Raw genomic sequence first — 24,198 nt, forward strand, 5'->3', positions numbered from 1 at the left:
GCAGCACTGAGATCCAACAGGACGAGCACAGATATAAGTCTCTTATCTGAGGCCATGAGAATATCATTAGTGACTTTCACCAGAGCTGTTTCAGTGCTATGATTAGCTCTAAAGCCAGACTGAAACTCTTCAAAAAGTTCAATATGGTGTAATTGTATTGTTCACAATTGTCCACAATTTTTTTTTTTGCATTGATTAATGTAGCAGTATGGGGATCTTTCTATAACACAACTTAAAAGTAGAAATGTGTAATTCAAGTGTAATTGATATGAATAACAACCACACTCAAGAACATTGTGTGTCATTCCTGCAGTATAACTTGGAGTAACGTTCGTGTGGGCACACATATTATTCGAAATTAAATCCAGCAGTAAATTGATGACAAACAAAGCATTGAGAGTTATCTAACAGTTTTTAGATGACTCATGCATTCCACTACTTTCAATATATTAAAGTAGAGGTTACCTTCAAGGCATCACTCTGGAAGATAAAGATACTTCAGTCTTGTACGATGAGGCTTTCCTTCGAATTATATATTTTATTGGCTTTGTTGACTGCGGTGGATATTCCCCTTTAACTTTATAGTTAAAGAGAGTTTCATATTCCCCACTGTCCATATCTATGAAATGTGTTAACTTAATGAAATAGCTGGCTTAACATAAAGCAGAAGGTAATAAACAATCTGACCAACACCTAGCAGATGTGCACATTTACTTAATTTATTGAAGGAATAGCATCATGTGATATCTGACTTCCCAGAAAACAATATGTGCTTATATTGTAGGTATATTGTTAGATGTAATATCTGCAAAAATAATTGCATATAATAAAGTCTACGCTCTCATCTTTTCAGGAAGCCTTCGTTTTTGTGTCCTGCTATCAGCAAGTTTCCATCCTCTTATATCAGCAATGCAAAATTATAGATACACACTATGTGTTGGAAAACTGGGTTTGGTCACTGACTCTTATTTCTGTCAGGCTTAAGAGACAAGAGTTGGGAAAAAGGCAGATTCTCTTTGCGTTTAAGATAACACAAAACAGCGTAAGAAGACCTTGTTTATTAGTGTATTTTACAATTTTGTAAACAACAGTTGCCAATTAAACTGATGTTACAAGCTTGACATGATTATATGAGTTGATTTTACCGAGAAATGGATGAGAAGCAGCGTGAAAATGGTCAGATCCGCCTAAGGATGAATTTCGCACAAGACCGGTGTTACTAGGGAGTACCAATATGGCGATCTGTGGCTTCACTCCACCCTGTACTACAACCGGGCTACCAGCAATACATTGAATAAATAGAGATCAGTGGTTAAGCCTCATTTATCGCAGGGGCTTCCTACTCATTATCTAGTCTACAGCAACACTGAATTATTAGTGGAAAGATATTAATTGGTATCAATGCAATCATATCTGCTTTGTTGATTAGCTTTTGCATGTTTCCAGTTGTTTTTACAGTTCATGAAACAGTCTTAAAGAGCAGAAGGTATCCACTTCTCATTTTTGAAGAACAAATTGGCCTTCTTAACATTGTTTTTCTTCAACATATTTATTTTGTTCCTCTCAGCTGAAATTTGTGCATCCTAGATCCATTCCAACAGGCAGCAGTTAACCATAAATTCAGTATTCCTTTCATTAGAAGGAAATAAAGGACACATCTTTTTAAAATTATTATTTTCTAAATCTGTACACCTAGTCTTTTCCTTTCTTAGTTAAATACGAACCACATGGCTGCTCGTTCTGTCTTCATCTTTATGATACAATTCAGATCATCTCCTCCAGCAGGTGTTTTGATTCTGTTATCTGTAAGATTAACATAATGTCCCAGCCAAAGTTTTATTATCATCCATTAATGTAGTATTCTTCTAGCATTCCTGAAATCTCCCAATGTCCTTTCAATTCTGTAAAACCATCTTTGTTCTCTTGCTTCTTTCCAATTTCTTTGTTTTTTATTAGCCTTCAGAATCTCTATTTGATTTTAATATTTGATTTGTTACCCATTTTTGTTTGCTGACCTTTTTTTCCCATAAAAAAAACCCTGTCTGACCTTTAAAACCTTCCCACCATGTTTCCAAGTAATACTGCAACAATGCAGCATAACAGCCTCTTTTTAATGCCTTGTTTTAATTTTAATGCCTAAAAGACCTCAGGATCTGTCCTGAGTTAACAGATCCAAATTAACATCCAAATTATTGAAATACTTCATTATTTTTGGTGCAAATATTCTTCCAATTTAAATACCCTATACTATTTCCCCTCATTCTGCTAAGAAAATGCTCCTAAAACAAACACAGCTGAAATCAAAATAAAAACCTGACAGGAACCAGCAGATGGCAGTCTTGAGGTCATGAAAACATATTGATATTAATAATAATAACCCTTAAGGCATGCTCAGATATGCAAGAACTCTCATTCATCATAAAACTTTGCTGAATTACAATATATTTTCAAACTGTTTTTAATGTTACGTGAAGACTTTGAATCAGTTGTGAGGTGAATTTCTCTAGTTTATTAAACTTTAATGTTTGTTACTGAATATGAGTAACTGAACTAGATATCTCAGTAAATATACTGGATATTTTTGTCTGTAGAAATGCAATTCCAGTGGTGAATTATGGTTTGTTTTTAAATCACGTTATAAAAATAGATTGAACTAATCTGATTTTAAGTCCACAATAACATATTCTTAACTGTTATAATGCAGAACTTTTATATAACATTCAGAATACTTAGTAGTTTATTAGATATTTATAATGATTTATAATTTAAGATTAAGGTTGGTTGCTCACAGAGCTGCTTCACACTCGGCCATAGTTGTTAAATCTTAGATAAAAGCTGCTGAAAAACATACAGGTGGATTAGTGAGGATCTTCCAGCATAAAGCAATGATTTGTTAGGGATTCAGCATGAAATCTTTACAAATAAACTCCCGGAAATATCTGGCAGCTCCCAGAAATATCTGGGAGCTTCCCAGAAGCTGGAATTCAAAGAAGAAGAAAAAAAACCCATTAAGTTAATAATGAAAGGGTGTGAAAGTTAATTGGTGTGAAATTTGATTTCAATGGATATTTATCAGTAACACACTTCATTGTTTTTCAGAAACAATTAAAAACCTCGTTTTTCCATGCTTGATATTATGATCACCTTTTTAGTTTTGATAAAGATATTTATATTTATTATACTTTAAAATATTATTTGGTCTCGCATGTTTATTGCCATTCTGCCAGTGCATTCATTTTCTCATCAAATTAAATACACTGAGGTCATGCATTCATTCATTTTGCAGAAGAATGCTATATGTGTTTTAAGAAAAATTACCATGCTTCTAGGGATCTTTGTCATGCTTTTTACATAAAGAGAGGACGTGCAGTTCTGACCATGCCTATAATTTCAAGTATGTGCGTATGCTTCTGCAAATCAACATTTAACATCTAACCCTTCATTCTGCTAAGCAATATTTTGCATACAACCCAGAATAATGATTTACACTGATTTACTCTTATATAAGCCAGTATTGCCATTGTCGATGTTACCTTCCACTTACATAAACTGTATCGGTTGCAGTGGGAGCAGTATCATCTGAGACTTCCTTCTCCCCAGACACCTATAGGGCCAGCCCGGAGACATAGTCCCTCCAATATGTCCTGTGTCATCCCCTGGGCCTCTTCCTGGTGGGACATGCCTGAAACAGGTAAACTGAAACACATGCCTGAGCCGTCTCATCTGATTCCTCCTGATGTGGAGGAGGAGCGGCTCTACTCCAAGCCTCTTAAGAATGACCAAACTCCTCACCCTATTGCTGAGGGAGATCCCAGCCATCCTGCAGAGAAAGCTTATTTCAGTCCCTTGTATTTGGGCCCAGATTTTTTGTTCATGACCCAGATTTCAGGATCATAAGTGTGGGAAGGAGGGTAGACCAATCTGTAAACATGGAGCTTCACCTTATGGCTTAGTTCTCTTTTCACCACAGCAAACTGATGCAGTGTCTACATCATAGCAGCAGCTGCAGCGATACTTCTATTGATCTCAAGCGCTTTGACTCGGGTACAAGCCCTCCCAAAGCATGCTGTAGGTCTTGGCAGAGGGAACCCAGCAGAACCATGTCATCGCCAAAAATCAGGGATGAAATCCTTTCTTCTCCAACTCAGACCACTCCATCCCTTGGCTGCCCCTAGGCTAGGGGAGGCCTGTCCACAGCGTCTATGGACAGGCCTTCTCTTATAGAGATATTCTATATACCCCTGGTAAGGTCTCCTGAGGCAGACAGGGTTTGGGTGATTGGTAAGACAAAGAGCAGTTGAAGAATCCCTTATGACCACAATATAAATCTGTCATGGTCTTGGTTCTGTTATGCGTTACTTTGTTCAATGTTTTCTAGTTTTATTGGTTTAATTCCTATTTTGTTGTATTTTCTGGATATATTTTAGTTCTCAGGTTTTCCCTTGTTGTCCTCTGTTGCCCTCTTGTGTGTATGTGTTCCTTTTCCCTTGGCTTCCTCATTGTCTCCTCTCACATTTGCTTCTTATCTGCTCGTTAGCCCTGCCTTTGTCTCAATCAGCTATATACACTCACCGGCCACTTTATTAGGTACCATGCTAGTAACGGGTTGGACCCCCTTTTGCCTTCAGAACTGCCTCAATTCTTCGTGGCATAGATTCAACAAGGTGCTGGAAGCATTCCTCAGGGAGTTTGGTCCATATTGACATGATGAAATCACGCAGTTGCCGCAGATTTGTCGGCTGCACATCCATGATGCGAATCTCCCGTTCCACCACATCCCAAAGATGCTCTATTGGATTGAGATCTGGTGACTGTGGAGGCCATTTGAGTACAGTGAACTCATTGCCATGTTCACGAAACCAGTCTGAGATGATTCCAGCTTTATGACATGGCGCATTATCCTGCTGAAAGTAGCCATCAGAAGTTGGGTACATTGTGGTCATAAAGGGATGGACATGGTCAGCAACAATACTCAGGTAGGCTGTGGCGTTGCAACAATGCTCAATTGGTACTAAGGGGCCCAAAGAGTGCCAAGAAAATATTCCCCACACCATGACACCACCACCACCAGCCTGAACCGTTGATACAAGGCAGGATGGATCCATGCTTTCATGTTGTAGACGCCAAATTCTGACCCTACCATCCGAATGTCGCTGTAGAAATCGAGACTCATCAGACCAGGCAATGTTTTTCCAATCTTCTATTGTCCAATTTCGATGAGCTTGTGCAAATTGTAGCCTCAGTTTCCTGTTCTTAGCTGAAAGGAGTGGCACCCGGTGTGGTCTTCTGCTGCTGTAGCCCATCTGCCTCAAAGTTCGACGTACTGTGCATTCAGAGATGCTCTTCTGCCCACCATGGTTGTAACGGGTGGTTATTTGAGTCACTGTTGCCCTTCTATCAGCTCGAACCAGTCTGGCCATTCTTCTCTGACCTCTGGCATCAACAAGGCAATTTCACCCACAGAACTGCCGCTCACTGGATGTTTTTTCTTTTTCGGACCATTCTCTGTAAACCCTAGAGATGGTTGTGCGTGAAAATCCCAGTAGATCAGCAGTTTCTGAAATACTCAGACCAGCCCTTCTGGCACCAACAATCATGCCACATTCAAAGTCACTCAAATCACCTTTCTTCCTCATACTGATGCTCGGTTTGAACTGCAGGAGATTGTCTTGACCATGTCTACATGCCTAAATGCACTGAGTTGCCACCATGTGATTGGCTGCTTAGAAAGTATGTGTTAAAGAGCAGTTGGACAGGTGTACCTAATAAAGTGGCCGGTGAGCGTATACTCTCCCTCTGCTGTCACTCCTTGGTGGTTCTTTGTTGTTGCTGGTTTCTCAATGCTGTTGTCTTCCTACCACGTCTCTCCCTGGTTCCTTGTGTTTGGTTTCCTCTGATGTCTCCATGGTTCTGGTTTGCTTTACATTCTAAGTTGGATTTTGGATTCATACCTTTTGTTTACTGTTTTCATCAATGTGACGTCCAATGTGGAGCCAGATCTGAGGTTGGGATTTGTCGACAAGCACCTAGTGATCAGGCTCCTTCTCACTGAATGTATGTGGGCCCAGCCCAAACAAGAAATATTAGGCCATCCCCAATAGAGCCCACCACCCGCAAGGGATTCCATTAAGGACCGCTATTAAGATGACTGGGCAGCAGTCAGAGGTGGAGGCAACTTGTTCCACAGACGCTAAATAAAATAACATCTTAAATATCATCTAACACCAGAAATGCTTCACAACACCAGCAAAAAAAAAAACAAGCCTTAAATTAGACTGCATTTCATAATTTTTTTTTTACCTTTCAAGTTTCCCATTCTGATTCTTATTTTTTTTTACAACAGCCAAAAGTTCTGCTTTACTTCTTTTCGTTTCAACCGCATTTGAGGTGCACAATGGAGCGTAATCACAGCTCCTTCTTCCCAGCAGCTGTTAGGCTATGAAACTTCTCCAAACAAACTCAGTTACTGTATTAATTTCTGCTGTTTTTCATTTTTATTTTCACACTTTTCAGTTACCCCTTTATTTCGTTATTAATACTTTTACTTATAACTGTGCAGCACTTATCTTATATTGTAAATTTGTCCTCACTCTACATTCTCTGCTTATACATTTTTTTCTCTATTTTTTTTACCCTAGTGTGTATCTGCATGCTTCCATCTGCCTTTCACTTTGATGCTGGTTATTTCTTTTTTAAAGGCTGTCATTTATGAATACAATAAATCTGTTAGCTGATAATTCTATAGCAACCTGCATCTAAAATGAAAAAAAAAGGTTTTGTAGAAATTATGGAGGACAATGTGGTGTGTCCATATAAACAGTTGAAGTTGAAATAACAAATAAATCTTTGCCTTAGTTGTTTTGGTATCTAATCCCAGACACTGTCTGCATTAAACTGGCAGAATAACAGTCAGTAAATCTATTTATAGAAATCCTACAAACTGAGCTCAATCCCTCATTTGGCCACTTCCTCCTCATACTTGAGGGCTGTGGAGGGTGTAAACCCCAGCATGGGCAATACTTTGGTGCAACCTCAGGAAACTGGGTCATGGAACTAGAAACATCTGAACAAAGCAGAGAGAGGTAGGCATGATGCTTGTGAAACAAACACCATTGCAACAGGAATGTGCTCAGAGATGCTTGTTTATTTTGTGTCTGGCAGCACTGACAATGGCATCTTATACATGATGCTTATAACGGGGTGTGTCGTGGTTTATTGGATGTTATTTCCAGTTTTTCCAGTTTGATCCAGAATGCTGTTACATTAGTTGCATTTGCCCTGTAACAAATTTTTAGTTGGTTTGATTAGTTTAAAGTTTTCGAGAAATATTCTTAACACCTTCTGTTCGAAGTCTCATGACTGTCACTGGGGTCCCAACCTCCATCTTGCTTAGAGGTGGTTTGGAGAGTACAGATATTATCATGCTGCATGCAACAACAAGGTTGACAGAAAGTCAATAAGTGTGAAAAACTGCGTCACGGCTTAGTCAGCAGAGATCATGTCTTCGTTGATTAGATTAGTATAGTAGTAACCATGACGTCCAAATGAAACACTCTTTATTTGGTTTGGTTTCTGAAATCTAAATTTTTTTGCATAAAACCGACGCTGTCTTTTGAAACCTCTGGCAGAGTTTCCTCCAGTATTGTGCTGGTGAAGATTCTCAGTCATCCAGGTCATAGTCCTTCCAAAAAAGTAAAAAAAATAAATAAATAAAAAAAAATCCACTGGACTTTGTTTCCAAGCTTAAAGACATTTTGCTTCCCATCCAGGAAGCTTTTACAATTCAAAATGTCAGAATTAGTAGCCAGACAAATCCTTGTTTTTGCTTAGACATCATGGAAATTGAAACGGACAAACGGGTCCATATCAATTTGCAGATTGAAACAGACCCCAAAGGGTGGACCCGTTCGTCCAGTTCAATTTGCATGTTTTCTAAGCCGAAAAAAAGGCTTTGTTTTTGGTCCACTCATAAAAGACTAAACGCTATTTGTGACATTTTAAAGCAAAACCTCTTCAAACTTGGAAACAAAGTTCAGTGGATAATTTTTTTTGCTGTTTTGGAATTTCTTCCAGTATTGCCTTGCATTTAGCTCCATGCATCCTTCTTAACCAATTTACTGCTCTATCCCTGCTGAAAAAACCCTACAGTATGATGCTGCAACCATAGTATTGATGCTGTGCTTGTCTACCTTCAACCTTGATGATTTCACCCCCAAAAAAGATTTATTTTGGTCTCATCTGGGCAGGGCAAACTTTTCTACTCATTTGCTGGGTCCTTCGTGTGGTTTGTTGCAAATTACAAACAAGGCTTTCACATTTCTGTCTCAGCAATGGCTTTGTTCTTACCACTCTTCCATAAAATACATTTACCCAGCCCATGAATGATTGTTCAGATGACAGATTATCCTATTAAAGTAGTAGATCATTGGGCCACTTGGATGTGTCTCTGATGAATCTGCTCCTAGCCCAAGCTTTGTTTTTAGGTGGACTGTCATGTCTTGCTAGGCTTGCAGTTATACCTTGACATGATGGATTGAAGAGTAGGTCTACACAGTTAGATAGAGAAAGTTTGGTATTTATTTTTTTCACCTTGTCCTGTTTTAAACATCATCTCTATTTAGCTGTATGGTCTGTCTGCTGTTTTCCTGTCTCTTTATCTTGCTGTGCTTCACTACAGTTCTCTTACAAACCTCTGAGGACTTCACAGAACAGCTGTTTATTTCTGAGATTAAGTTATACACGTGTTGTGTCTGCTCACCAATGAGGTAACTTCTGAAGGTAATTGGTTGCTCATGGTTTGTATTTAAATGTATCCGAGTAAATGAGGCTTAATAAAACCGCATTTTAACACTTCTTCAGATATTTATTTGTTCAATAATATGGATTCCTAAAAACAGGTTATTTCAACCAGTAGCGGCTCTATGTGAAATTTACAAAGGGGGCCAGGGTGGGGTCCATTGTTTTTTCAAGGGGCCACAGAACAAAAGACTAACAAGCACAAAAAAATCCAAGGCAAGATCATATTATTTTGTATATTAAGTGAGCCAAAAAGCCAAGGTTTCGGACCCCTGATGTTACAAATGAAACTGTGATCGGATCTAAATATAGCTGGAGCTTAAAGCTGACTGTAATTTCTAAATAATGACTAAAGTACATCAAAAAATAAAGTTAATAATAAAGTATGTTATTCGAAATAAGAAATTTTCCAGCAGAAAAAATCAATTATGGTCTCTTCTCTCAGCCAATGTCATCACAAAAAGTTGATTTAGTGTCATACAGAAAGAACTGATCTATATACCGGTAGGTAGAAACAATTTTAAGAAGTGCATTTACCCTTGAATCCAACAGATAAATAAAATGATCTGCCAACAGAATGTGCATTTTTACCCTTATAATAGGATAATTACAATATATATGATAGACTTGATATACTATTAGATATTAAAGTTGTTTTTTTCTTATTTTTAATCTAAATTACCTGATTCTATTGGTTAAAATGTCTTATACAACACCTAGGAAGAATACACTTAATTCAAGAAAAACTGGTTCACTAATATTTAATTTCTGTTACAGCACAGGGGCCATGGCCGGTTCTACAACCCCACTCCTGTAACTTCACAACAATTAACAACTGTTTGTTGGTGTGTTTCAAAAGAACCCTAAATGAAAATTATATTGAAGCTTGTGGCAGGGACAAACTGTCGGCAGTTGTTGGTTGAATACAAAAGAAAACTAACGTGCACCATGACGTTAGATTTTTTTTTTTGTATTTAGAAACTATGTGCTGTCATAAAACATATGGCATCATAATTTTCAGTCATTACAAACAGATACATTTGGAACATGTAACAATTACTTTATATCTGCCCATTACTTACGTATCATAACCATTTTAGTTCGTTATATAAAAAAAGATTTGTTAATACTTTAACACACAACTAATGTGATGCATCTAAGACTTCCAGGAAGATAACAGCATAAACATTCAGATTAAAATCAGCATACAGTATGGTTATTTACTAACAGGAGGGGTATTAAAGGCAGGCTTGATGCAGATATCTTAAAAGTAAAATAATAAATATTCTTGTATAATCTTCCACATATATAATTGAAATATAATAGCTTTACTTGTTAACCTCTTACTACTAATGATTCCCTGGTCACGTTAATTAGCTGACCATATGCATCACATCATGGTGGTTTTTAAGAGAAAACTTCATTTGGAAGCAAAAATTTCACATGACTGGTTACTGATGCCCAGGAACTGAAAGGTTCATTGCGGCCTGGTCTACTCATCTTTGGTTTGCTCATGTGAGGCACAAGATTTTGTTTGAGATTTGTCAGAACTGTAGCTCACCATTCAGGGGTAAAATATCCTAAAACATCAAAGGACCAGTCTACAGAAAAACTGTAGTTTTTCTATGAAATGTTTTACTCTTTTATTAGCAAAATACAATTTGTGTAAGCAGTCCTCCAGGCTGGGAAGATTAGCAACAATTCACATATTTTTATGCTGCATAGAGATGGCCAGAGTATTGGGCAGCAGCAACCATTGTTCTATAACTGATGTTTTTCCACTTTAATATTTTTTTTTATACACACCTGCATTTAAGGCCAGCAATTGCTGATCAATTATTATTTTTGTATTTTTTGTGCACATCACATTCATTATTCGGTTTTATACACTGATTATTAGTAATTTTTTTGTACAATTGGTATTAAAACAAATATTCTAAAACTCAATAAGGACCACATGGCTATATGCATGAACACTAGAATTATTTAAAGAGTTTTACAGTTACTGTATCTATATATTGACTCACATTGTGCATACTGAGCAATTTTATTATTATTTTTATCTGCCTGTATAAGACTTTACCATTTCGTAGGTAATCACTATGTTTTATCTATTCATGGAGCTCTAATATTGTAATTTCAAAGCTGCAAATAAAGATGTCTGCCTAATTTGCACAGCGTTGGGTCTACTTTCTTAAAACAGTACAAACAATGTTATCTGCATGTTATGTTATCATTGATTTCCTAGCTTCACCATGTCTCTTCTGCAACCGTTTAACAGAAAGAAATTAAGACTCAAATAAATGATTTGTTTTTATTCTTAGCGTTTTTTTCATAGTTTTCCTTCTGTTTGTTTACCAATCCACTTTTTTTGTTATTCAGTTTTCTATTTCCTCCCTAAAACCGTGCCGTGGTTTGGTAGGAGGAGCGAGCATGACCCACAGGAAAGCTCATCCGTGATTGGTTGCTCGCCAAGCCTCATAGTCTTTAAATATCCAATCACGGGCCTTTTCTCAGTATGTGTGGAAGCAACGGAACAACGAGGTTCTCTCTCGGTGGAAGACCGCGGTACGAGTGACAGCCCGTCTCTGCTCTTACCTTACTCTCTAAACTCAAGTACCATGGAGGAGTCAAGTAGTTGACGTTTCCTGCTGCAGCCTTTCTCTTTTAAGCTTTCTTCCCGTCAGATCATTGTGCTCCTGACCCGGTTTTTATTGACGTTTTGAACTCTCAACGACCGACTCAAGCCTTACCCATCCGACACCATGAAGTACATCATCGGCATTGGCGGGTGAGTCTCGATGCTAAGCTAGGCTACTTCCTTACAGGCCTTTAAAGGACGCTACACGTGGAGGCTTGGCAGATAAAATAAAACGTTGCTCTATTTGGTATGTTGGATGTATACTTCACACAAAAATACGGTAAACAAAACGCATCGGTTTGAAGTATGTTCTTATTTCCGAGTTTGATTTATATGCGTAAGCTAGCTGCTTATAAGAGTGTAACAGATGGGCCATCCGCTTCCTTGATTCATTCTTTGCACGTGATTCTATTGAAAAGCAAAATTAAACACACTATTTCAATACATTTCATGTAGTTATCGATCTTGGATTGTTATAAATGTGTATCTTTACAATGTTTTTTGTTTAATTAGATTTTTCCCCTTCATTTTTCCACACAGAGTTACCAACGGAGGGAAAACCACCCTCACCAACCGACTGATCCGAAGTCTTCCCAACTGCTGTGTGGTCCACCAGGATGACTTCTTCAAGGTGAGCACCATTCCCACAAATCTCCATGTTTAGTGAACCAAAGGGACCACTCAATGGTTTGTCTCTCCTCGGTCTCTTCCATTAATAGACCTAGTATATCTGTTAAACTTCCATATAGCAGAGTGTAGGTGTAGAAGAATGTACCTGGGTACATCTTATCAATGTATGTTTCAGCCCCAAGATCAGATTGAAGTTGGTGAAGATGGCTTTAAGCAGTATGATGGTAAGCCTGGGTTTTTATGGCGGGGTTGTGTGTGGGAGCTTGTGTGTGTGTGTGTCTGCAATTGCTTAAAAATGGAACGCAGTTTCATTTGTAACCTGCATGCAATAAGGAAAAACTTGTTATGCAATGACTTTTACTTACAATGCGACCTCTGCTACATTTCTTTTCCCTTCCCACCCACTTCTCTGTGTAGTCATCACCGCTCTGGATATGGATGCCATGATGAGCACCATCTACGCATGGCTGGAGAATCCCGTGAAGTTTGAGAAGTCTCATGGCGTCAATAACACCCTGGACTCTGAGATTATCCCGAAGTCTGACCGCAGCAAGGATGAGGAGGTTCACATCCTTATTGTGGAGGGCTTTCTGCTTTACACCTATCAGTAAGGGCATAGCTGGCATCCAGACAGGTCATTAGCTTGACCTTTGCCTAAATTGCTAATCAAATTTTTTACTTTTCCCTGCAGGCCTTTGATCGACGTGTTTAACCAGCGCTACTTTATGTCCATCCCATATGAAGAATGCAAAAAGAGGAGGTGGTAAGTGTCTAATATCATCCTGAGCTTAGTTTCTAAGTTTTTTTTTTTTTTTTTTTTTTTTTTTCTCCTTCCAAATTAAGCTTTGTTTTTGTTTTTTTTATCTGTGTAGCTCTAGGAACTACAAGGTGCCTGACCCACCGGGTCTGTTTGATGGCCATGTCTGGCCCATGTATCAGAAACACACAAAAATCATGGAGGAATCAGGTGTTGATGTTTGTAAGTATGACATCTGGGGAAGATTATCCTCTTTTGAACGTAAACCAGCTTGCAGAGGTGCCAGTTTAATATATTGTCCGTATGTATTTACAGTGCAGCTAGATGGAACCATGACGAAGGAGAAGTTGTTCAACCTAGTCTATGGTGACATCCTGAATAAAATCCAAAAATCTTTCTAACAAAGGTACTAAATCATCTGTTTGTGTGTGGTGTGAAGTACTGTAATCCATAATAATAAGTTGCTGATTATTATTATTTTTTTCTGTTTCAGGTCATGCGATCGGCTAAGGAAATCATGTACTCGGTGTGCAAGCAGAAGACCATCTTGCCTTAATATCTTTTATACCTGGCAATTAATTGTCAAGATTTTTTTTTTTATATATAAAATGCTTTACAGCATGCAATGTTGGCATGAATTTATCTTTCGTATTTATTGCTTTGTTACAGCCTACACTCCAAAGAGATCTTTTGGAATTTTTTAAGAGATGGTTGCACTATGAGGCATGTGTCAATAAATGATTCTTCTGCCATCTTGGAGTTATTTTTCATTTACTTGAAATGATTGGTCTGAAATTATGAAATCTCTCATCTGAGGCCCCTGATGGTTAAGTTAGAGGCCAACAAGGTCACTCTAAGAACATGACGTTCACTATCTGCCTCTGCGCAGCAGCTGGTGTGGGTGATAAGTGACGTCACAAGTCAACCTCGTGACCAGAAGTTATGAGTGCCCACAAATTCAGACTTGGGGCCCGGTTTCCCTAGTAGTCATAGCAGAAACCTGCAGTTTATGTAATCCTGAACATCCAAGTGAAATGGGAGACTTGCTGTTGGGCTATACATACCCCCTCTGTTAAAGAAAATGATAAATTCAGACTAGTAATTCAAATGATACAAAACTGATTAAATGCATTTAAAATATAGATGATTTAGTAAAATATAAACAAATTAAAGCACCTTACTCATGAACAGTTAACTAAATTCTTAACTAAAATGCTGTCACAGGCTCTGGGTTCTTTAAGCACACCGATAACCTATTCCTTAAGATCTGATTGACCAATTTAAGGCTTAAGGTTAATTTTTTTTTGTGCAAAACACATGAAATTCAAACTTTGCTTTAAAATCACCCTGAATAAGTGTACATTTCGTTCCTTGCAATTATATATATGTTTTTCAAAATGTGTTTTGACCTGAATCTAACTGTTCAGGCATTAGACCTATTAAGGTAGGGTATTGGATTAATGCAACACATTCTTACCTAAAGGTAAATCCACCAAATTACAGAAGTAAAAAGATGGTGTTTTTGGTATAATGGAACATTTAATAAAAAGTTCTATTTAATTTATATTTTTAACATAAGATTTTATGTGTAATAAACAATGTATACATAAAAGAACTTATGAAAGCAATACAGTATGTCATAAATTAAACTTTATTGATCTCACATTGGAGAGTGGGCTGCCATTGTAGGGCGCCCGGGGAGCAGTGTGGGGTTAAGGGTCTTGCTCAGGGAGCCAGAGTGGAAGTCTGTAGGAGCGGGCTTTGAACTCATAACCTCAGGATTCCAAGCTTAATGCCCTAACCACGAGGCCTCCATATAATGTGTTTGTATAGATGCAAATAGTATAGGTTATTGCCAGCAACAACATAATTACATTTTCATTTAGTTTATTTAGCACTAATTCACAACACATGTATCTCAAGGCACTTTACAGAGTTTTCTATCTGTGGAAAACTAGCTGATTGCATTGACTCATTGACTCTACAGCAATCTCACACAGCAATCATGCAGTGACAGTAGAGATACAGTTTATGTTAGTTCATCTCTAAATGACAACAAATAAATTGAATTGAAACGTTTAGTACAAATATGTGTAAAATAGAAAAATAAAAATAGAAACTGGATGTGTCTCTCTGGTGTATTGCTTCAAGTAAGTTTGTTCAATATTGAGCAAAGTTACTCACAATGGGTTGAGTGTCCAAAAAATGTACTCTACTGATAGAGGTGCCAACTTTTTTTATTCTGGTTAAAAAAATGGCTCCTCAATGTGAACTCATAAATATAACTAGTTACTACCCACACTTGATTATTAGGCAGGATCAACCTTTTTAAATATATATTTTTTTAATATTTAGAAAACCGGCCACAGATGTGTGCCAGCTGCCTCGATGTTCACTACGTTACGTCTTTGCTTTATTTGTGTGACAGTAACTGCAGTGGAGCTAATCTAGGCACAAATCTGATTCATACTTCCATGGAAGTCTGGAGAAATGGGCGTGTCGCTGTAGAGTGAAATCAATTTCACTTTTTTCCCTCCTCGTGCCGCTATGATAACACATTATGTAATGCAGCTAGGCATATATGGCAGTGGGTCAGATGTTTGCATTCGGTTTGTTTTAAAGCCTCCCCCTGACCTACATTTGAGGTTATTTCCTCTATGCATTTCTGCAAGATGTTTTTAATTCCTGCACTGCAGTACTTTTGCGTATCATATACGTTTATTTTCAGTTAAAATACTCCAACTATGACGTATTAAACCAAATCCTCTGCTGTTTTAAAACAAGGTGATATATTTAGTAGAATTTTCCACCTCACGTGTCTTTAGATGTTGATAATAATTCAGCACGCATGTGTGGATGTCTGCAAAACAAGCATGGGTGGATGTCTGTTATTCACACACCACAGAGCAGTTGAAATGTCCCTCTGGCTGCAAGACTGAGACAGACTGTGCACGGTAACAGCAGAAACAGATAAATACGCTGTTAAACGAGGAATAAACCTTTTTAAACAGGATCATTATGGCAGCCTTAACAACTATGGGCCAAAATTATTTTTGGGTCTCAAAACTACAGGAACATTTGCAAACGAGATTTCAAAGTGGAAAAAAACAAAACCAACACTTTGAACTCCCAAAAAAATCACTAAATCCTAACCCATTTGAGAATCTGTGGTTAGCTCCCTTTAAGATCTAGTTAGAAAACACTGTCATCAACTCAAAACCTGTTTAAGAAAAAAATTGGTCTCAAAAAGCATGATTTAGATCCAAAGTTAATGCTGGAAAGCAAAAGTTAAATTGCAGAGATGTGACAAATTATGCATATCTACATGCATTGAATGCATCGAAATTTAAAGCTCTTGGAAAATATAAGGATCTTGAATTATTCGGTATTTAAAAATAGAAAAGACAAATCCTAAAACAAACTTTTTAGCCATGACTCTAAAAGAAGAGTACCCCCCCCCCCCACCCCCACCCACCCCAATACCTCATGCTTCTTACTCTAATGTTTTAGCTCATTAATAATACAGTTTCACATATTTTCTCTAGTTATTAAACCAAAGAAAAGGCAACCTCACCGACACACCTCTGTCTGGATTTCAGATGACTATCTCACAAAGCTGACTTTGTTTTTAAGCTAAAAAAAAAGTCGGTTTAGCTGAAAAAAGCATGAAGCGCTGGGGGTTTTAATTTGTGCTTTTTAAAACTGATGTTTTGTTCTTTTGTTGTTTCGTTTCATGTCTCCTTTGTGCCCACATCCTCAGTTACGTCAAACTTTAACAGTTGTTCCTTGTAAAGTCCCACCTCCAAAACAAACAAAAGCTTTAAAAATTTATATGAAGGGGGTGTTAATTTATTTTCGGGGTGCAGCTGGGGGAAAGTAACTTTAGATCGGGGTTTTACTTGCAGTGAGCAAGCTTAGCAGTCTGGCATAAGAGATAAGTAATTATTAAACAATGACTATTGCAGGTAAACCTGATTCTTTCTGCTTAATTTTAGTTTTCTCATGTTAAACAGAAAATATCTCATAAAAATCTTTTTGTAAAAATTAGAAACAGTGTTATTTGCAGAATAAATTGCTGTACTCAGATTAAAATCTTAATATGGAAACATTTTTGTTGTATGACTGGACAATGAAAATCCCGGCATTTTTCTGAACCACACCAACCACCTCATTGCGGGTGACGAGGGAGCAGTACCGGCCCTGACTGGATCTTGTTTGCTGTTTTTCCTCCTGCCTGTGTCTGAGTGTGCGCCCGCGTGCACAAGTGTCTAACTTGCACCCATCTGCAAAGCACCTCTCTCAGTCTGTCCCAAGCAGAGGAAGCAAGAGTCTGCACTGCGGCTGACTCAAATAGAGCATATAAACAACCCTATAAAAACTACCTCAGACCTCTAACTCCATAGAGTTACGGTTTGGATTATCACATCTCCACCTCACGCAGGTCAGACAGGACATGGCCGTGTAACCGCTAACCATCCCTATGCGGCTGTCTGTCTCAAAACAATATCTCTGTCCTGCTAACAGAATCCCAGTGTGCTCTTTAACATGTTCTAACCAAAGAAAACAACAGGGATAGGGCCCATTTATTCAGGCAAAACACCCTTTCACCCACAACTCCTCATTTCCAGCTTACCAGTTGTTTCTATATTTGTCCCTTTTACTGCAGCCTTACTGGAGCCAGTTTTTTTTTTTTCATTTATAAAATGTGTCAAGACAAAAAAAATTGGCTGTAGAGATTTGTTTTGGAAAGTTTTAACATCTGTGACCCACTGTGGCAGTGAGCTGAGCAGGTCTCAACGCCTTACCTGTGTGAGGTTGAAGTAAAAATATCTCACCCACTCTGTCTGTGTTTATTCTGAGTGGACACAGTCTGGGGAGATCTGATCGCAAGGCCGACACAACAGCACACTGCATCTCCCAACATGGCATTAGATATTAAACTGGCCGCACTGCAGTGTTGTTGTTGTTGTTGCAGCTCAACAGACACTGAAAGAAGTATTTAGATTGTCATCCAAAATAGAAATAATGGCATGTACAAATGGCAGCAGAGGGACCAGTGTGCAACATGGTCTGCAAGGTCAACTCTTGCCATTTGGATACATTAAATACTATAAACTATTGTAGGATCTAAAATTAACTAACAATGAATCATTAAAGTTGAAACCAGATGTGTACCTTTTTTTTTGGATTTTCTGCCATTAATCGGGCTATTTCTGCGTTTTGAAATAGCTATAAATCTTATTTCTTTTCAACTAATATAGACATTCACTCTCCTCTAGGATAAAACTCCTTTGAACAGTTAAGGAACGTCCAGATGAGGTAGTAACTGCTTTGGAAACCCTTGCTAATCCACAGGGTACGATACATATTTGAAAAACCTTTTTAGGCTTACCTCTCCAACACAATGAAACATGAAAAATAAAAATCCACAGAAAACATGAAGGAGATTAGAAGGTGATTTGTGACCTCTAAGCTGGGTCAACTTTATCCCATAAACATCTGCTTAGTAATATGCAAACTTTATGGAAATATGTTTTGATGTGAAATGTGCATTTCAACCTCCCGAAAAGTTGAAAAAATGTCTTTGTGTTTTTAATGTCTCTCTGTCAGCAGGAAGGTTCAGGTGGACAACATTCCTGATCCCCTACAGGATGTAGTGGATGTTGCCTGGGCGGGTGCTGGCTTATTCCTGGCGGCTGCTCAGTGGGGCCTGGTCCCCCGGGGCCCAGTTGGGGCTCCCGCTGGGGGGCAGGGCACCCCTGGGGCCTCGGGATCCACTTTGGGGGGGGCTTTGGGTCCCCCGGCGCTCACCTCAGTGCTCTGGAGGGGTGCCTCTTTGGCTTTGCACAACCACTATTGAGCATTTTTTCTTTGGATAAACTTTACATGCACAAATGCACTCTCACAAACAACACCAGGTGCTTGGTTCTACATACTTTGAAATTCACTTCCATACATAATATTACATTCAATAATACATCCCATATTCTTATCTACAGCTACCACAGTGTACATGTCAGATTAAATAATACTACTTACATTTCAGCGATAGTATCAAAGTGTTACTTTATTGTATCTTTTATGCTATATCCGTTGGTTGTGCTGTTCTTTTTACATCTCTTTGCAGATGATGAAGCAGACTGAATATATTTTATCATTATCTCCCTTTTATCTCCTCTTTTTTCCTGTGTTTCTTTTCCTGTTCTACTTACATTGAAGTGTCCATAAAATCTGTACTACTCCCTGCATGAATTATATAAAAGCTATTTATATGCATAAATCAACGGGATCACTATGGCGATAGTGCTCCACTGCGAAAGTAAAATCTGTTGGGCTCTATTTGGCATCAAGACAATTATTCTTATTGCCACTTTGCCAGACAGGACCGTGTTAAAAAAAAAAAAAAGGAAAGAAGTTAGGTTCGATATAGAGCTACATTACAAATCAAATAAATCACCACTGTTTGAAAGCACAGAGACACCACGATGCTTTATTACCCATCTTCACCAAGTTGTACATTTTGATGTATAATTTGATGTATAATGAAGTATGTTTTGACCTCATTTGATCCAATAAATCACCACTGTTTGCAAGCACAGAGACACCATGATGCTGTATCGTCCATCTTCACCAATCAGTAAACTTTGATGTATAATTTGATGTATAATAATTTATATTTTGATGTATTTGATCTTAAAGGGCTATTGGTCCTCTGATTGTACGGCTTCATTTTACGCCCAGATCATCAGCCATTCATCATCATGGAAAACAGTTGGTGTTTTTGTGCTAAAAAAATGTAGCCTTTTCAGCCAAACATGGTTCCCCGCCTTAAGTCTGTATTTTTTACTCCATGTAAAGCAGTGGTCTCATACTCATATCCATAAAGCCTATGTACTGAAGTTCAAACTGTCATTTATCCTACACACCTGAAACGAATGGTTAAACTACCTCACTGACATGCAGCAAATCTCTGCAGATCTCTGCTAATTAGCTCATACTGTAGTCAGGTGTTGAAGCAGAGACATGTCTAGGAACCTGGCCCTCTAGCACTGGAGTTAGAGACTGCTGGTCTAAATGGACACTCTTTCAGAGGTTTTAAAGGTCCTGTGGTTAACATTTCTTTTTTTCTTTAATGAAAAACAGATTTTACATTTTGGCAACTTTTAAAAATAGACCAGATTTGTTATCAATTAATATGTCATGAACTTGAGCCTTTATTATTCTACCTGCAGCCCATACCATCTAAAATGCAGTTCTTATTGTAACTTAGGGATTAATGCTTTCTGCAAATAATCCCTCTCGCTATAAAGGTATAGAATATTACATATTATTCCAGAATGCTGTGCAGCAACAGATATATTTTTGAGACCATTGCTGTCCTTTTCCATTGTCATTATATAAGAATACCCTGGCCTGCTCTGAATCAGCCGACTTTGATTTTGTGGAGTTGGTTTCTTTAGCTGGTTAATGGTTATTTAAATGCATGCTCAAACTGTATTGAGGTAGTATGTTATTCAATGAGGATGCGAGTGAAAGAGAAAACATATTTCTGACCTGGAAATGTAAAATTACTGTTTTGGAAAGTTGTTTTGGTTACGTGGGGAATTGGTAAACTGTTCCATCCCATCTGCTGCGTCACAGAAACCTAATTACAAATGTTCTTCATTCCCACAGCACCCACTCATCCAGACACGAATGTGAAAAGTTACATAAGGGATGGTGGAGAAGGGAAAATCACCTAATTCACTGATGTCTTCGACAAAAACACTGTAGAAATAAGTTTTCCAGAACTGCGGGTGAACTTTTCACACGGCACAGAGCGTGCTCAATCTCCACCACTCAAACCAAATGGTAAAACCTAAAGAGAATAATAATATCATGCGTTTATGCTTAGTGAGAGCCCGAGGACCATATCCTGTTATAGAGGGTCTGGGAGAGGCCTGGAGCTGCCAGTCTGGTGCAGACCACAGCCTCCCACTCCTCACCCCGCCTGAATCACTGTTTACTCAGACTAGAAGGCTACAACATCATCTGTTTCTTCTGCTCTGTGTCTGTGACTCGCCTGCGGCTTTAGTGAGGGGAGACTGTGTTTTCCCTGACGGGTGACTTTCTAAAAGTAGAGACAAGTCTCCAACCGAATGCTTTGAGACGACGCTGGCCGGGCCTCTGAAAACATTGTGCCTCTTTAGCTGACTTCCCTCACCAGGCTGTAATGCCTCCACCTGCTGGGTGAACAAAACCCATTTTGAATCAAATAATTAGCTTCATAAAAACAAAAAGATTTAGTTTGAGATTGAACCAACAGAAAAGGGAGGCATCAATGAGTGCAGAATGAACAGATTTATACACAGTAATCCTGGTTCTAATGCATAAAGACCTTAATTTTACCTGTTGTGTTAGTACAGGGTTGAGGTCAAAGGATTGGTCAGGTGGTTCAGTTATCTGCCTGTAATGCCAAAGAGTTATATTTTTAAAACATTTGCCACATTACGAAACAAGATGAAAGTCATTTGCCGTACAGGGTAAGGAAAAACAATCCTTTCTTTCCAAAAACAGCTTTGGGTTAAAAAACACAAAACTGAGAGATGTGCTGCAGTTCAAGTTTGCTGGAATTATATTCAAACCATGTGAACATTTCATCCAGTTTTTATAACCTGATAATGAATCAACATTATTATATTGTATAATTCTTATTGTTAATTTACTTTGTTTTTATAGTTGTGGACAAACACAGTGTGTAGATAGAGAAGAAAAGACATCTTGAGGAAGATTTCAGAAAAACAACTGTTCTTTTTTCTCGGATTATCTTCTGGCTGATATGAAGTCATCAGCAAATCTCTAGTGGTTCAATACATAGTAGATATATGTTTGTAAAGTGTCCAGAAGGAATCTGAGACCCTCAGCTTCTTCCAGGTGAACCAGAGGCATTTTCGGGCCAGAAGGTGTAAGCTCTTCGCCACTTCAATGATTTGAACCCAGTTTCAAATTCCTAGAAAACCGCTAAAGGAGCCTTCCATTTTAATCCTGAGCCTGGGTTATCTCAGCTGCCCCCTCTCTAAACATGAAGGTACTGATAGGTACCAACGAACCTTGTCCAGGATTCAGAGACCCTGAATAAAACTCCTGAAGCTAAACCAATAGTGGTGGGACAGGAATGAGAACATCCAAGGCTTGGCCCAGTTAGGCAGGAAAAATCTACAGGTATCCTCTTCCATATGGGCCAAGGATCAACATAGAAGAGCAGTGGAGGGGGGTTAAAAATGGGTGCTGTGAAAACCGACAAAGACTCAGCCTGTCAGTTCCTGTCTGGCTTCTGGGAAATAGAATGTAATATTTTACTCTTTTAAAGGTTTACAGCATTTTAGAGTCATTACATGCAGTCTCCCTGTATCACCAAATTATCCATCCATCCAGTTTCTGCCACGCTTTTCCCTGCTTGGATGCTGGTGCCTATCTCCAGCTGTCTACGGACAAAAGGCGGGGTACACCCTGGACAGGTCGCCAGTCCATCGCAGGGCAACACAGAGACAAACAGGACAAACAACCATTCACACAAACTCACAGCTAAGGAGAATTTAGAGAGACTAATTAATCTAACAGTCATGTTTTTGGACTGTGGGAGGAAGCTGGAGTACCCGGAGAGAACCCACGCATGCTCAGGGAGAACATGCAAACTCCATGCAGAAAGACCCCGGGCTGGGAATCGAACCCGGAACCTTCTTGCTACCCACTATGCAGCCTCTTAAAAAATTACTATAATGAAAAAATATCATATAAAGCATATCAGCTTTAACTGAAAATAACTAGATCAAAATAACTTTTAACAATTTTTGTCGTATTATTTTATTACTTTAAAAAGAAGAAGAAATCTTAAGTGAACACCAAATAAAAGGTTTAAAGCTACACTTTTACTGTTTGCACGTGATTCTTTTATTATTTTTGCTACTTCACCTCATCCTGACCTGAGCATTTAACATTAATGGTCCCCCTGGAATCCAGTCCAAGACAAACCAGGCAGGGCGGTCAGAGTCTTGTGGTGTTTGATTCAGCTTCCTACTATAGTAGCTGAGGATAAGTTGGAGTTTAATATGAAATGTGAGCGGGTGTAGCAAGCAATGTTGGTGTAAGAATTGAGAGGAATGTAACCTGCTAAATTTCTGTTTGTGTGGCAGGTCAATGTTGCACCTGAGTTTAACAACTGATTTAAAACGAACTGTCAATTTTACCATTCAGTTATAAAAAAAAATAATTACTGTTACATAAAAGGCATCCGGTAAATACAATTAGTGTTTTGGTAAATGTGCTTTGACTGATGCAGAAGATTAAAACCCACGTTAAAAAAGCACATATGAAACTGATCTCTGCTGCCATCTTGTGGCCTAACCGCTTAATGCAGTCCAGAGTTCGTCAGGGCGTCTAGTTTTATTGGAAAATAAAACTAGAATAATACATACCGGTACATAGATGTAGATTTTAAAAAATGCTTTCCTTCTTCTCTTGCTCTAAAGAATGAGCTACAGTTGTTCAAGAGGTGTCTGAGAAAGATGCAATACAATAATGCAATGAAATTTAAAAAAGATATTTGAAGAATTTTCCTTATCAACCCCTAAGGTTTTCCTTTCTATTATTTATTTTCCTGTTCCTTTTTTGAAACTCCCTTTTGAAAATGAAAGTGTATGAAATGAGTTTTTTTTATGCATTTTAAGGGCTCAAGTCATAATTGTATGTTTATAAAATATAAACTTTGATAAGAAGTACTAAAGTGTAATAGAAAGTTTATATCAGTTATTCAAAGGGGAAGCTAAATTCACAAAGTAATGTGTTAGATTAATGTTCATTTTAAAGATCATGGCTTATAGCCAGTTTAAAAAAAAAACAAGAAAATGTTTTTTAGAAATCTAATAGGCTATATCCAATTTTCTGTAGCCACTCCAGAATGACGGACAATTTTAAATGCATCACCCCCCTGGGTTCAGGTCAGCAGAGAAAAAGCTTATTGTCTCTTCCCCCCCAGATGAAAGCATAATTAGCAGTTAGTTTGGAGATTAAAATCCAATAGGCTGAACAGAATTATATTCTAGGCTGCTTGAGGTCCAGACTTAACCTATAACACAGTAAATATTTGGTAAGCTGTGTCAGGTAGTGCAGCCATCTACCAGGAATCAGATCTGGAACTGAAGACTGCTGGCCTTAAATATCTTATAATAGCCATTTCTCCATTTATTTTAAATACACTTCCAAATAATTGCATCCATTACAATTAACAAAAAATAAATGCCTAATATAACACTGCATTGCAGAACAAACAATGTATAAACAAACTTTTCTTTTGAAATGAATGGATGAACTTATTGATCAGATTCCTGCTGGTATA

The 24,198-nt window shown here is 38.1% G+C and overlaps 1 protein-coding gene across 2 annotated transcripts; it reads left to right on the forward strand.

The window, feature by feature from the left end:
- Positions 1-11,305: 11,305 nt before the first annotated feature.
- mibp2 (muscle-specific beta 1 integrin binding protein 2) lies at positions 11,306-13,576 on the forward strand. 2 transcript variants are annotated; one of them, XM_038283413.1, is made up of 8 exons: positions 11,307-11,587; positions 11,978-12,068; positions 12,243-12,291; positions 12,485-12,674; positions 12,759-12,830; positions 12,940-13,046; positions 13,140-13,230; positions 13,318-13,576. In XM_038283413.1, the coding sequence occupies exons 1-7, from the start codon at positions 11,562-11,564 to the stop codon at positions 13,223-13,225; spliced, it is 621 nt and encodes a 206-aa protein (XP_038139341.1). In that variant the 5' UTR covers positions 11,307-11,561; the 3' UTR covers positions 13,226-13,230; positions 13,318-13,576. The 2 variants fall into 2 exon arrangements, with proteins under 2 accessions (XP_038139342.1, XP_038139341.1); XM_038283414.1 differs by lacking the exon at positions 12,243-12,291 and having other exon boundaries at positions 11,306-11,587.
- Positions 13,577-24,198: the final 10,622 nt, after the last annotated feature.

This window comes from Cyprinodon tularosa, unplaced genomic scaffold (genome assembly GCF_016077235.1).
Source record: "Cyprinodon tularosa strain WSP-4 unplaced genomic scaffold, ASM1607723v1 ctg193, whole genome shotgun sequence".
NCBI lineage: Eukaryota > Metazoa > Chordata > Actinopteri > Cyprinodontiformes > Cyprinodontidae > Cyprinodon > Cyprinodon tularosa.